A 13,400-nucleotide genomic window follows, 5' to 3' on the forward strand; every position below is an offset into this window, starting at 1 on the left:
GTATACCATGTATTTACTATATGACCGGCAGGACTTATGTTGAATTACAGCTAAAGTTTTCCCTTGTGGTACCAGTGTACATACATGGTAACTCCTCAGGAACTCTGCACTTGATACAATGTGTTAAACTGTCATAACTTACATGTATTATGCAAAACCCAAACCTCTGTGCAACTGTACTAACAGTGTACTTACATGGTAACTCCTCAGGAACTGTCCACTTAATATAAAGTGTAAAATGGTCATAACTTACTGTGTATTATGCAAAACCCAACCCTGTGCAACTGTACTAACAGTGTACTTACATGGTAACTCCTCAGGAACTGTCCACTTAATATAAAGTGTAAAATGGTCATAACTTACTGTGTATTATGCAAAACCCAAACCTCTGTGCAACTGTACTAACAGTGTACCAACATGGTAACTCCTCAGGAACTGTCCACTTAATATAAAGTGTAAAATGGTCATAACTTACTGTGTATTATGCAAAACCCAAACATCTGTGCAACTGTACTAACAGTGTACTTACATGGTAACTCCTCAGGAACTGTCCACTTAATATAAAGTGTAAAATGGTCATAACTTACTGTGTATTATGCAAAACCCAAACCTCTGTGCAACTGTACTAACAGTGTACTAACATGGTAACTCCTCAGGAACTGTCCACTTAATATAAAGTGTAAAATGGTCATAACTTACTGTGTATTATGCAAAACCCAAACATCTGTGCAACTGTACTAACAGTGTACTTACATGGTAACTCCTCAGGAACTGTCCACTTAATATAAAGTGTAAAATGGTCATAACTTACTGTGTATTATGCCACTTAATTAGGGCCACTTAATATAAAGTGGGACCGATGGTTTTAAGCATAACAAATAATACGAATAAACAGTATTTCACAGTAATTATGTTCATGATTGACAAAATAATATATCTAATCTATAATCTAGGTCTTAAACAGTAGTTCTCAACTAGGAGGCCTTGGAAAACTGCCAATAGGGACCTAAAAAGTCTTAAAATCAAATCCAAGTCTAAGGAACAGCAATGGGCAAACTATTTATATATGTGCATGTAGTAAAGACATCATAAAAGTAATCCATGTGACTCCAGTTGTTTAACCTCAATTTAATGAAGAGAACCGAGTTCTTTGTTAGCATTAAAAACATAATTTACCACTCCCTAAATAAAAACACAGAGACAATAACAAAAAAAAAGGCAAATTAATAATGGTCAAGCAACCTCCATTGAACCATTAGAGTGAATTGGATTTTATTTGTATATTCTCATTTTAATTTTTGTTTAATGTCTTGATTAAACAAGATGTTTAATTATATATTTTTTGTCTATATATAGTTTTATAAAGTGTTAGGTTTTTTTTCAGTTTATATAGTTTGAGTTATTTTAGTACTTTAAACGAAAATTAGATATCGAAAATTAGGGGGTAGATGAGTAAAGAAATGCCATGGGATATGATCACAAAAACCCCCTGTTAACCCCCTGTTAACAGATTAATGTCACGTTTCCCATTCCAGGACTAGTAGCTAAAATAATCGCAATTTACTCTCTGTAAAATAGCGTAATCTGCAGGGTGATGGACACAGAGATGGGTAAAAAGGTTGGTGGCTACACATTCTGCAGATTGGGTTTAAGGGGGTCGCACACCGAACGAGAATTTGACATTATAAAATTAAGATAATGTCTGTACTATGTTATGATTGTACTGTACAATTAATAGTTGCTGAGTCTGCGATCTGAACACTTTACATCAGCGCATCCGTTAACTGAATGAATTGAGAATCTCACGTGAAAATCCGATATAACATCAGCAATTTTCATTCAAGCAGCTGATTTATGTGAATGAATGTAAAACTTAATGTATATTGCTTTGCAGCACAGGGTGAAGTCATAACGATGATTTGAGACAAATATAATGCAAATTTAATATAAAACTATGTGGCGCTCAGTGTCGCGGCCGGATTTTGAGTCGTTGCTGGGCGCCGCGGACAGACACCGAATGGCACCGCCGGTGTGTGTGCACTCATAGAGAATAATGTGTTCGAATTTTAAAGACGTGCGCTTCTCGTCCGGTGTGCGAACCCCTTTAAGGAGATGTTTTCTTTGAAGCAGAAGAACTCCCATACTGGCGAGCTTCATTTTCTCAGGTGTGGACAGTGTTTCACTCTCTCGCTCAGATGACGCGCTGCGTCGTCTTCTTATTTGATAGGTGTCAGCAGGTGCAATACAGCCTGACAGGTCATTGCTGGAGTATTTACGTGTCATGTTATCATAAGAGTCCTATTCATTTTAAACATCGTGGTTATCGCCAATACCGGTATATTGTCACACTCTAAATTAACACGATGTCAATATTTCATGATTTGAATATCATGATTATCGTCAACACCGGTATATTGCGACACCCCTAGTTGACAAGTATTTTTGTGTTGGATTATGGGAATTCTAGCAAGGCCGTCTGTAATACTAGTAATACTAAAGGGGTAGTTCACCCAAAAAGGACAATTCTGTCATCATTTAGCTCATTCCGTTCCATACATGTATGATTTTTGTTCCTGTGTGTTTGGTCCTTTCCATGTAGGATAATAATGTGAAGCTTAAAAAAAAGACACAAAATCACAGTAAAAGTGTCATAAAACTATTATATACTTCTCATTCCTTGTAATCCATGTCTTCTGAAGTTATAAGTAACAAACATTTTATTGTGCTTTTGCATTCTTTTTGAAATTGTGGTTGACTGAAATTTCGCCAAGGCCAATAAATATCAGCTGATATTTGCCTTTTTTTTATTATTATTGGCATCAGCCGATACGTTTTTCTCTTTGGCTGATACAGGGGTTGGACAATGAAACTGAAACACTGTCCAATATAGTGTTGGAGGTTTCACGCATATATATGCGCTGCCTAATTGCCGAACATCACTGATTTAACATTCCATCAGTAATAGCAGAGTGTGAAGGTTGAATTAGCAGAGCAAAAGCACAGCGGTACATAAAATATGGCAATCCACACAACATAATGGGAAACATATCGGAGTTCAAAATTGAGAACTATGGTATCCCAGGTAATGTCAGCATACCACTACGTAGGATGAACCTCATCCAACAGGAGTAACTGTCGACACAAGAGGAAGCTGTCTGAAAGGGATGTCCAGGTACTAACCTGGATTGTATCCAAAAAACATAAAACCACTGCAGAATTAAATACCCACCTCGACTCTCCTTTTTCCACCAAATTATATTATTAGGCTGATCGCATTCAGTGTCTTACATTAAGACTCCGCCCATTACAGTAGCCGCAATTTTGAAATTGACTGTATTTTGGTTCTTGCTACTCCTCTTTTAAATTTTGTTAAGTTCTCAAGAAAATGGCTATTTTTGTTTAGAACTTGTAAAATGTTTGTCAGAATTTTCAGATGAGTTCATTGAGTCATGCCAAATCTGTCGTTACCACAGATTCAGGATTGGATGAATTTCCTGTCCACCATTTAGAAATTTGTTATAATTATTAATATCTTTTCATTAACACTTTTATGTATCAGCACAAAAATTGGTATGGATCGTTGACAGTGTGTTCTGAAGATGCGTGAAGTTTGAAGACACCCCCACCTAGCATTTCAAAGATATTGGGCTTTTTTTTTTTTTTTAAATGCTTATATATTTTTTAAATATTGTCGAAAAATTTAGTGGGTTTTTTTTGTTTATGGAATATTAACAATATCACATTTTTCATTTCATTTTGAAGTATATGAAAAACTGTTTTTTTGCTACTCCTAAAAATGTAGCTGCACAGAAATGACCAAACAGATTTTTGGTAATAAGTATAAGAACAGTTACAGTTGACAAGACCTAACATTGGCTGTCTGGTATACCCAAAGCGAATTGTATGTCATGTTTAACCACTATCTACATAAGAGCCAGCGGCAAATTCCCGTAAAACTGGCCGAGATAAAGCTGTTCTCGGCGGGTAGGGTACAACAGGGCTAAAGGCGCATTTGAATTTATTCTCTTTTAAACCACTGTATGCCACAAAAGTTCAGCTCAGAAATGTGGCTGATCCTTGATTCGATCGCAGACAGAAATGCAAAGTTGATTCTGTGCTAATTTGATCTAATATTTATTGTTTTTAAAAATGTTTTAGATTTATGTTGCAAATGAGAATCGATAAATAATTGACTATATTTTGAGACAAATATCTTGGTAATGATTTTCAGTTTTCAATAATGGAAGAATATGCAAAAGAATGGTATCTGGTGTAAAAGCTTTGTTATTGTTAAAAAATATGATATTAATCATATTACATAATAAAATATCACATTTATTGTTACTACTGTAAAGCTATAATAAATTATTATGGGATCTCATTCAATGCTTTCAGAATTTTTACTTTTTTTAATAATATTGTTTCTGTAGACTAATTTTAAAATTAACATTTTAATGACAGTATATTTATTGAAGAAAAATGTATTCTTTTATGTATCAAAATAAACCGAAAACAGTACAAACTTTGCTTTGCATTTGACTTTAACTAAAGTATTTGTACCCTGTGTGGGGTAAAAGGCCCACCTTGCCACCTCATACATTTATAAGATTTTCAAACAAACAAACTACTTTCATTATTTATTTTCACACAAAATATGTTGCTCCATCAATGTTCAATAAAAACACACACATACAGTATATACATATATATATATATATATATATATATATATATATATATATATATATATATATATATATTAGGGGTGTAACGGTTCACAAAATTCACGGTTCGGTTCGGTACGATTCGGTACGTTTCCGATACAGCAAAAAGAAAGAAATGCCAGAGAAATTTCCTTGATTTAATTTTTTTAATTATATTTTTATTAAAACTAACATCATGAAGTATGATATTTTTTTACTTTGAGCAATGATGGAGCTATACTCGACTTTTCTTAGGAGCTTATAAAACAAAACAGCTCCTTGGACAAAATGAAATGTAATATTGTAGTAGTTATAAACAAAGGTTTATTTTAGTTCAGATTAACATTTGAGGGCAGCAATTGTATTCATAATGTCAAAATAAAACCGACGTGATGTTACTTGAAAGCATTATAGCCTACTATTCCTGCCAAACTTCCATGGTTACAGTTAGTAGTGTTACTACAGTAAATCCATGGTGAATGTTGCTGATCTGTGGACACTGGATAGTTCATTCATGGCACAATGTTTCTTCCTGGTTTCCACGTCAACGCTGTTTGATCCGTTAATAACGGAGAAATGCGAATGTTTCTCACTAGATCTCGCTGCGATGTTATTACTTCAGTGGCGAATTCAAATGCTTTCTTTACTGGATTTGGCTGTGTAGTAACAGTGCTGCTTGATTAAGATCGGCTCGCGCTGCATTGGTCCAAACTGATAAACGGTCCGTCAACCACACATTAACGAGTGGTTTCGTTCCGCTTACATTACATTTGCCATTTGATGTTGGGCAATGTTGTGGTCACACCAGCATCTCTTACATTATGAGCGCGCTTGCCACGCGTGACGTGCCTACATTTGAAATAACGAAATTTTGGTCGGCAGGAAAAATGGTCCAACGAACCGTTCGGTTCAAAAATGCGTACCGAAAACCGAACCGAAAGCCTCGTACCGAACGGTTCAATATGAATACGTGTATCGTTACACCCCTAATATATATATACACTCACCTAAAGGATTATTAGGAACACCATACTAATACTGTGTTTGACCCCCTTTTGCCTTCAGAACTGCCTTAATTCTACATGGCATTGATTCAACAAGGTGCTGAAAGCATTCTTTAGAAATGTTGGCCCATATTGATAGGATAGCATCTTGCAGTTGATGGAGATTTGTGGGATGCACATCCAGGACACGAAGCTCCCGTTCCACCACATCCCAAAGATGCTCTATTGGGTTGAGATCTGGTGACTGTGGGGGCCATTTTAGTACAGTGAACTCATTGTCATGTTCAAGAAACCAATTTGAAATGATTCGAGCTTTGTGACATGGTGCATTATCCTGCTGGAAGTAGCCATCAGAGGATGGGTACATGGTGGCCATAAAGGGATGGACATGGTCAGAAACAATGCTCAGGTAGGCCGTGGCATTTAAACAATGCCCAATTGGCACTAAGGGGCCTAAAGTGTGCCAAGAAAACATCCCCCACACAATTACACCACCACCAACAGCCTGCACAGTGGTAACAAGGCATGATGGATCCATGTTCTCATTCTGTTTACGCCAAATTCTGACTCTACCATCTGAATGTCTCAACAGAAATCGAGACTCATCAGACCAGGCAACATTTTTCCAGTCTTCAACTGTCCAATTTTGGTGAGCTCTTGCAAATTGTAGCCTCTTTTTCCTATTTGTAGTGGAGATGAGTGGTACCCGGTGGGGTCTTCTGCTGTTGTAGCCCATCCGCCTCAAGGTTGTGCGTGTTGTGGCTTCACAAATGCTTTGCTGCATACCTCGGTTGTAACGAGTGGTTATTTCAGTCAAAGTTGCTCTTCTATCAGCTTGAATCAGTCGGCCCATTCTCCTCTGACCTCTAGCATCAACAAGGAATTTTCGCCCACAGGACTGCCGCATACTGGATGTTGTTCCCTTTTCACACCATTCTTTGTAAACCCTAGAAATGGTTGTGCGTGAAAATCCCAGTAACTGAGCAGATTGTGAAATACTCAGACCGGCCCGTCTGGCACCAACAATCATGCCACGCTCAAAATTGCTTAAATCACCTTTCTTTCCCATTCTGACATTCAGTTTGGAGTTCAGGAGATTGTCTTGACCAGGACCACACCCCTAAATGCATTGAAGCAACTGCCATGTGATTGGTTGATTAGATAATTGTAGGGGTGGAACGGTACACAGAAGTCACGGTTCGGTTCATACCTCGGTTCAGACATCACGGTTCGGTACGATTTCGGTACAATGGAGGGAAAAGCAAAACAAAAATGCAGAAGGCATTGTATTTTTTAAATAAGTTTTATTAATAAAGGCATAGAACCAGTTTATTTGTAGTGCACTGACAATAGTTTTATATAATTAGTTTATTAATTATATAATAAATTAATAAACTCTGGTCCCCTCTGGGGACCAGAGTGTTTTTGGGGCCCTTGGGATGTTTTGACATGCACTGACATTTGTGCTTTTTTCAGTTATTTATAAACATGTTAATGGCAAAGGTGTAAATTCACTCTATATAGCACAAACTTGGCATCCATGATATCTGAGCAACATGTATGTACATGTTTGTATTTTTAATAGAATAATGTTTATGCGTGGTTATTGAAAAAAATAAAAATAAAAGTTGCTGAAATAAGACCACAAAACACATATTGATTATTTCTTCACAAGACTTTTGAAAATTGTATCACATAGCCTAGAATATTTGCTCCAAAACTATGTGAGAATCATCCTGACTACTCATTCAGATAAGTCAATAAAGACTTTTACATTTTTAATGACGTGTTTTGTTTGAGAAAGCTTTATGCAGGAGGCTTGATCTCTCATTAATATGTATGGCATTCCACACCTGAGAAAGACAAAGACCCTCCCATAATGGCCCTATTAGGTGCTATCAGGCCATATCATTACAGGAGCCTTGCACAAAGAATGAGGAGATTTAAAAAAGAATGGCTTTTAGATTGTTTGGATTTATATAAGGAAAATACAGGGTGCATACGTCTGGACACTTCTATCACACACCCTTCACCATATAGACATGGTTTTATTTCAGTTCAAAGTTAGAGTTGGAAACATCTTGAAAAGAAAATTGTCTTTCTCCATAAATGTCTTAGTTTGATCATACATATTTCAAAGTTGAGGATTCATTATTTTGATATAGCTTGAACAAACACTATAACATCTTAGTTGATTAGTTTATTGACAAAACATAGGCCTACTATATATTTAACATATGAGCAGAAACTCCTAAAAAAGCTTATTTGATGTCTATTTTAGAGTAAAAACTTTATCCAAAACGAGAAATGTTGTCTGTTATTTAGTCTGTAACAGTGCGTATCTGTGCGTTCATTCATTCATTCATTCATTCACACACACACACACACGATTCACATTTAACAGTATGCTATTTTTCCGTTTACAGACACTACGTTATTCTATATCGCGATTAGAACAAAGCACTTGCATAAAACACTTACTTCTCAGCTGAATCTGTTCATCCTCGCAGTGAAAATAAATCCAGTGGTAAGTGTCCCAGGATTGTTCCTCATATAGCCGCGCAAGACGACAGTAGATTAATCTGACTAAAAAATAATGTGTGTTTTCAGAGTTTATGGGCGTTAACGCGTCTCAATGTGTTGCTTCACATATTTGCGTTTGAATAGCGCGTGCTCTCCGTGGGCGTGTCACATTACCAGGGATAATCAGCTGAGAGAACGATAATGAGACGGGCTGACACGTCTCTCTTTTTATATAGATGACATAAACGGAGAATAATAATTTTAGTTTTGAATCGGATCATTTAAAAGTACAAACTCAAATGATTTAAAAGATATATTGCTTATGGCTGGGTGAATAGTTTTAGCTGAGTTGTGTTGAAGATTAGAGACGTGCTCCAGAAAAAAAGTTCACGGTGACCGAGAGGCAGAACGCACACCCTGTTTATTTTCTTTATTTTACAAAAGCACAATATTTTATTTCGATTGTATGTGGGCACATAAAAAAAGTAGACATTTAACAGATTATTTTCTCATATTTCTTAACTCTATATGAACAGAAATGATGGTAGTACTTTAAGTCTATTTTTCTGCTATGTGAAAAAAAACGAGCAAAACGCGCCCGCGCGTTTCTGGTCCCCAGAGGGTTAAATCACCTTTATTTCCCATTCTGACATTCAGTTTGGAGTTCAGGAGATTGTCTTGACCAGGACCACACCCCTAAATGCATTGAAGCAACTGCCATGTGATTGGTTGATTAAATAATTGCATTAATGAGAAATTGAACAGGTGTTCCTAATAATCCTTTAGGTGAGTGTATGTTTTTATTGAACTCCTGGCCTGCATTTTATGTAGTTTTTATAAAAAAAATTATTACTGTTTTTCCACCCAACATTGATAAAATAAAAGTAAGGTTGTGGCAAAACTTAAAGGAAAATATCCCTAATATCAATTGTTAAACAGCTATCGTCAATGTCAAAATGAATGAGATGGCCAATCAAATCTTTCTGTCTTGCTGTCAAAACACAACAAGAGTTTGTGGAAAGATGGAAGTAGATGGAAGTATTAGACAACTGTTTTATGATAGAAACATTCAGCGACCAACAGTACTATACTATCTAGTGATGCAAACTACTCCACTTTTTATGAAATTTCGCCGTTTTGAACTGAAAAAATGGGATCATGATTTATGTAAGAAACGTTTGCACACTTTTGACATAAGCTATTAAACATATGCATAAGAGTTAATGTGTGCACATTTTAAAATAAAATATTATTTTTAAATAGTTTAAATTGATTACTTCAAAACTACAATTAGACCTAGAACTTATTTTACCATTCATGTTTACTTGTTCCTTTAAATCGCTTTTAATCCTTTAATTATTTAATTGCTTTATTATTATTAATACTATGCAGTTAATCTTACAATTCTTATGAACATGTGCGTGACCGTGATTCATGTTAATGCATGTCAGTGAGCACGGCATTACACGTCAAGATTGTATGCAGATCTTTACTAAGTCCATTTTAAATTCTGATTGCCGCATCTGAAAAAGGTCAAGCCACTTTGCGTTCGTAACTATACTATTCCTATAGCAAACCCCCGCACACCAAATTTGCGTGATTGAAAAAGGCTCTCAGCCAATTAGATTAGAGAACCAGAACTATATATATATATATATATATATATATGTATATATACTATATATATGCATACTATATGCATGCATAGTCCACATTTTATTATTATTATTATTATTATTATTATTTATTATTATATTATTATTATTATTAAGAGCAAATAGCTTTATTCAAAATATCTCTGTTTGAGTTTCTTGGGAGTAAGGAAAGTCATACGGGTTTGGAACAAGATAGGAGTGAGTAAAATATTTTTTTTAGTAAAGCAGCCATCATCTCTCTCAGAGAGACCCTCATTAGTGTGTCTGAAGCACCAGCCTCGAAGTGAAACCAGACTAAAGTGAGGGGAAGTTGGCAGATTATTGATGTGTTTACCGAGGGTTTCTCTCTTTCGTCAAACATCTCGTTAATCCAGTGTCATCCGAAGTGGATTGGAAAGTCCAGATTGATCGGTGCTAATCTTGATGGATGTCCTAACGCCTTTGCTAGCGGCCGAATCTCGACCGCTGAGATGCTCATAGACTCTTTCTTGCTCTCTCTGTAGGGGATACTACATTGTGGTGGTACCACTGAAGAAACAACGGCCTGGAAAATTCATCAAACTCTGGGACAATCCGGATGAGATGAATCTGGAAGAGGTAACAGACACCTTACACATCAGCACTGGAGTCACTGCATCGATAAATTAGGCCCACTTTACAAACATTATTGATCATGGCAGCGGCCCATGTAAGGACATCAGTCCCAATACAACTACAAGCAGTTGATTTGAAAAGAAAGCAGCAAGACCTCGCAGTTCTACCAGCTCCCTTCATATGCAAATCTGTTCCTGCCCGCTAATGGAGAGGGGAACAAAAGACGTTCTCCTCTGAAGGGCAGGACGAGTGGGCGAGAGATAGAGCCCAACAATATTATTTTTAGCCATAGTAAATATTTAAAAGGCTTTTATGTGGCGAGGCGTAAGACGGCGAGTGTTTTCCCCAGAATTGTGCCAGTCAAACTGCCAACCGCGGCATGTACGCTAAGCTGCAGCTCGGGAAGGAGCGGGATCTCCTTTCTGATTTGCTGATGGCTGGAACCACGCCTCCCATATATATATATATATATATATATATAAAAATATGTGTATATATGTATACTATATATATATATATATATATATATATAAAAAGTCTCTCCAATTCTCTCTAGTGTACACACGCACACACTCAATTTATTTTACTGTCAATATTTGAAGTCACCTGTTAAAAGTGGCTCAAGGGCAGAAGAACTGAAGCAGTTTTGACAGCTTGAACAGGATTGATAGAAAGCTTTATCAAAGCGGCCCTCCATCTCACAGCAAATGCCTGCGGATAACTACACATACATTTGTTTTGTTGTTTTCATGCTTCATGGGGATATTGCATAATGCTTTTTATACTGTTTAAACTGTATACTCTATCCATAAACCTGCCCCTAAACCTATATCTTTATAATGTGTTACACAAAGTTTTCATGTGAAGTGTTACTACAAAAACTAATAAAACTGACAAAAGCACATAAAAAAATCGCTTAAACTAAAATTAAAACCAACACTGAACATATGAAAATAAAAGCTAATGAAAATTATAAAATATTATAATTGTATATAAATAATACTAAAATAACACTGGTCTGTTCACAATCACACTAAATTCAGCACTGATTAAAATGTGTGGGTGTGTGCTGAACTGATCAAGCATTTGTCTCTGTTTCTTTTATAGTTGTTGCGAGAAATCAACCGAACGAGTCGCGCTCTTCGGTTCCGCAGGCAGCTGGAGCTGAAGCCGTACATCGCCGCATATTTCCACGAGTTGCCGACGGAGTTCACGCTGGGTGATGCCAAGACGTACGGAGACTTCGAGAACAAACAGCTGTTGAATGGACAGGAGTATGTGTTCTTCGTGCTGGCTGTGCTGGAGATCTCAGACAACGTGAGTCTCATCCTCCACTTTCTATTGCTCTTATGGTAAATAATAATAATAATTCCTTTAACAAAGCATTAAAGCAATCACACACCTTACGATTTTGCAAGTTAGGGAAAATGACTTTGTAAAGGAGAATATATTATAAAAATAAACTTATAAGTATGCAGTTATATTCTTCATTTTATTTTTTTGGCAACACTTTACAATAAGGTTTCATTTGTTAACATTAGAAAACGATACTCATTTACTAACGTAACCTCGGTTCTCTCTAGAGAGGGAACGAGTATTGCGTAAGTTTAGCTTACGCTACGGGAAAGATTCATCTTCTCGAGATATTGAAGCCAAAAAATTATCCTTAATTTTGTATTCATTGTCAACGCAGTGCAGCAGCTAGCAGACCTAGAGCAGGCCATCTCGCGTGCTCATTGGCTGCCCTGCTGGCATCTGCTGCAGCCTACCAGTGAGCCCCGCGTGACGTCACGCCCAATGAAGGGCGCTCGCGCCTTCATAGCGTCACAGCCCGCCAGAATGGGCGTGGCTTAGCGTATAAAAGAAGGGGCTGTAGGCTGACTTCCCTGGTTTTTCGACGACTGAAGCGAAATCGCTCGTGGCGCGAGCACGGCCGGTTACGCAATACTCGTTCCCTCTCTAGAGAGAACCGAGGTTACGTTAGTAACCGAGTATCGTTCTCTTACGATAGGTTCTCTCGTATTGCGTAAGTTTAGCTTACGCTACGGGAACACTTTGTCAACGCCGTGCGCGCCAAGCATCCACCATGAGAACCCCGAACTTTCAGGGGAACCCTGTAAGGTGGAGAATAAGGTGGCCAGCCACGCGAGCCATCACTTGTACATAAGCACACATAGGGAATACAGAGCAGCGCGCCGGTCTGTATAGGCACATGGCACATACCCTACTTAGTGCAGCTCAACCAGGAGAGCTGAGTCATGTGAGAGTGATCTGAGCAGGAGGTCTGGGCAGAATACACCTCTCCTTTAAACTGACAACAGTTTAGCCTGCCAGGCAGGAACTTCTAGGTTATAAAACCTGACAGAGGTAGACGGGGAGCTCCAGCCCGCCGCTACACATATGTCATGGATAGAAATTCCACTGGACCATGCCCACGAAGAGGCCACGCCTCTCGTGGAATGAGCCCTGATGCCCAGAGGGCATTGCAGACCTTTTGACGCGTAAGCGGCTGCTATAGCGTCCACTATCCATCTGGACAGGCTCTGTTTCGAGGAGGCGAGACCTTTGGTGCGCCCACCGAACGAAACAAACAGCTGTTCCGAATGCCTGAATGAGGCGGAGCGCGTAATGTAAAACCTCAGCACTCTGACAGGGCAGAGGAGGTTCACATGACTTTCGCTGTCAGATGCTGGCAGAGCTGACAACGAGATAACTTGCGCTATCATCTCCAGACAGTTTATGTGAAAACACCTCTCTTGGTCTGACCACTGGCCGAAGACCGGTCTGCCCTCGAACAGCGCGACCCAACCCCAGTTGGACGCGTCTGTCGAAATGACTTTCCGATAAGAGATGGTTCCCATCATCACTCCCAGCTGGTACCAGTCGGCCACTAACCAGGGCTGCAGAGCCGCTATGCAGGT

The 13,400-nt window shown here is 38.0% G+C and overlaps 1 protein-coding gene across 50 annotated transcripts in view; it reads left to right on the plus strand.

The window, feature by feature from the left end:
- The window catches only part of LOC130082251 (receptor-type tyrosine-protein phosphatase delta), a 254,946-nt gene that overhangs the window by 197,262 nt on the left and 44,284 nt on the right, over positions 1 to 13,400 (plus strand). For all 50 annotated transcript variants that reach the window (XM_056247015.1, XM_056247014.1, XM_056247028.1 and 47 more), the window contains 2 exons: positions 10,389 to 10,482; positions 11,587 to 11,796. In XM_056247015.1, the coding sequence (XP_056102990.1) occupies positions 10,389 to 10,482; positions 11,587 to 11,796 (304 nt within the window). The remainder of the gene's footprint in view (positions 1 to 10,388; positions 10,483 to 11,586; positions 11,797 to 13,400) is intronic.

This window comes from Rhinichthys klamathensis, unplaced genomic scaffold (assembly GCF_029890125.1).
Source record: "Rhinichthys klamathensis goyatoka isolate OS25496 unplaced genomic scaffold, OSU_Roscu_1.1 h1tg000042l_1, whole genome shotgun sequence".
In the NCBI taxonomy this organism is placed as follows: domain Eukaryota; kingdom Metazoa; phylum Chordata; class Actinopteri; order Cypriniformes; family Leuciscidae; genus Rhinichthys; species Rhinichthys klamathensis.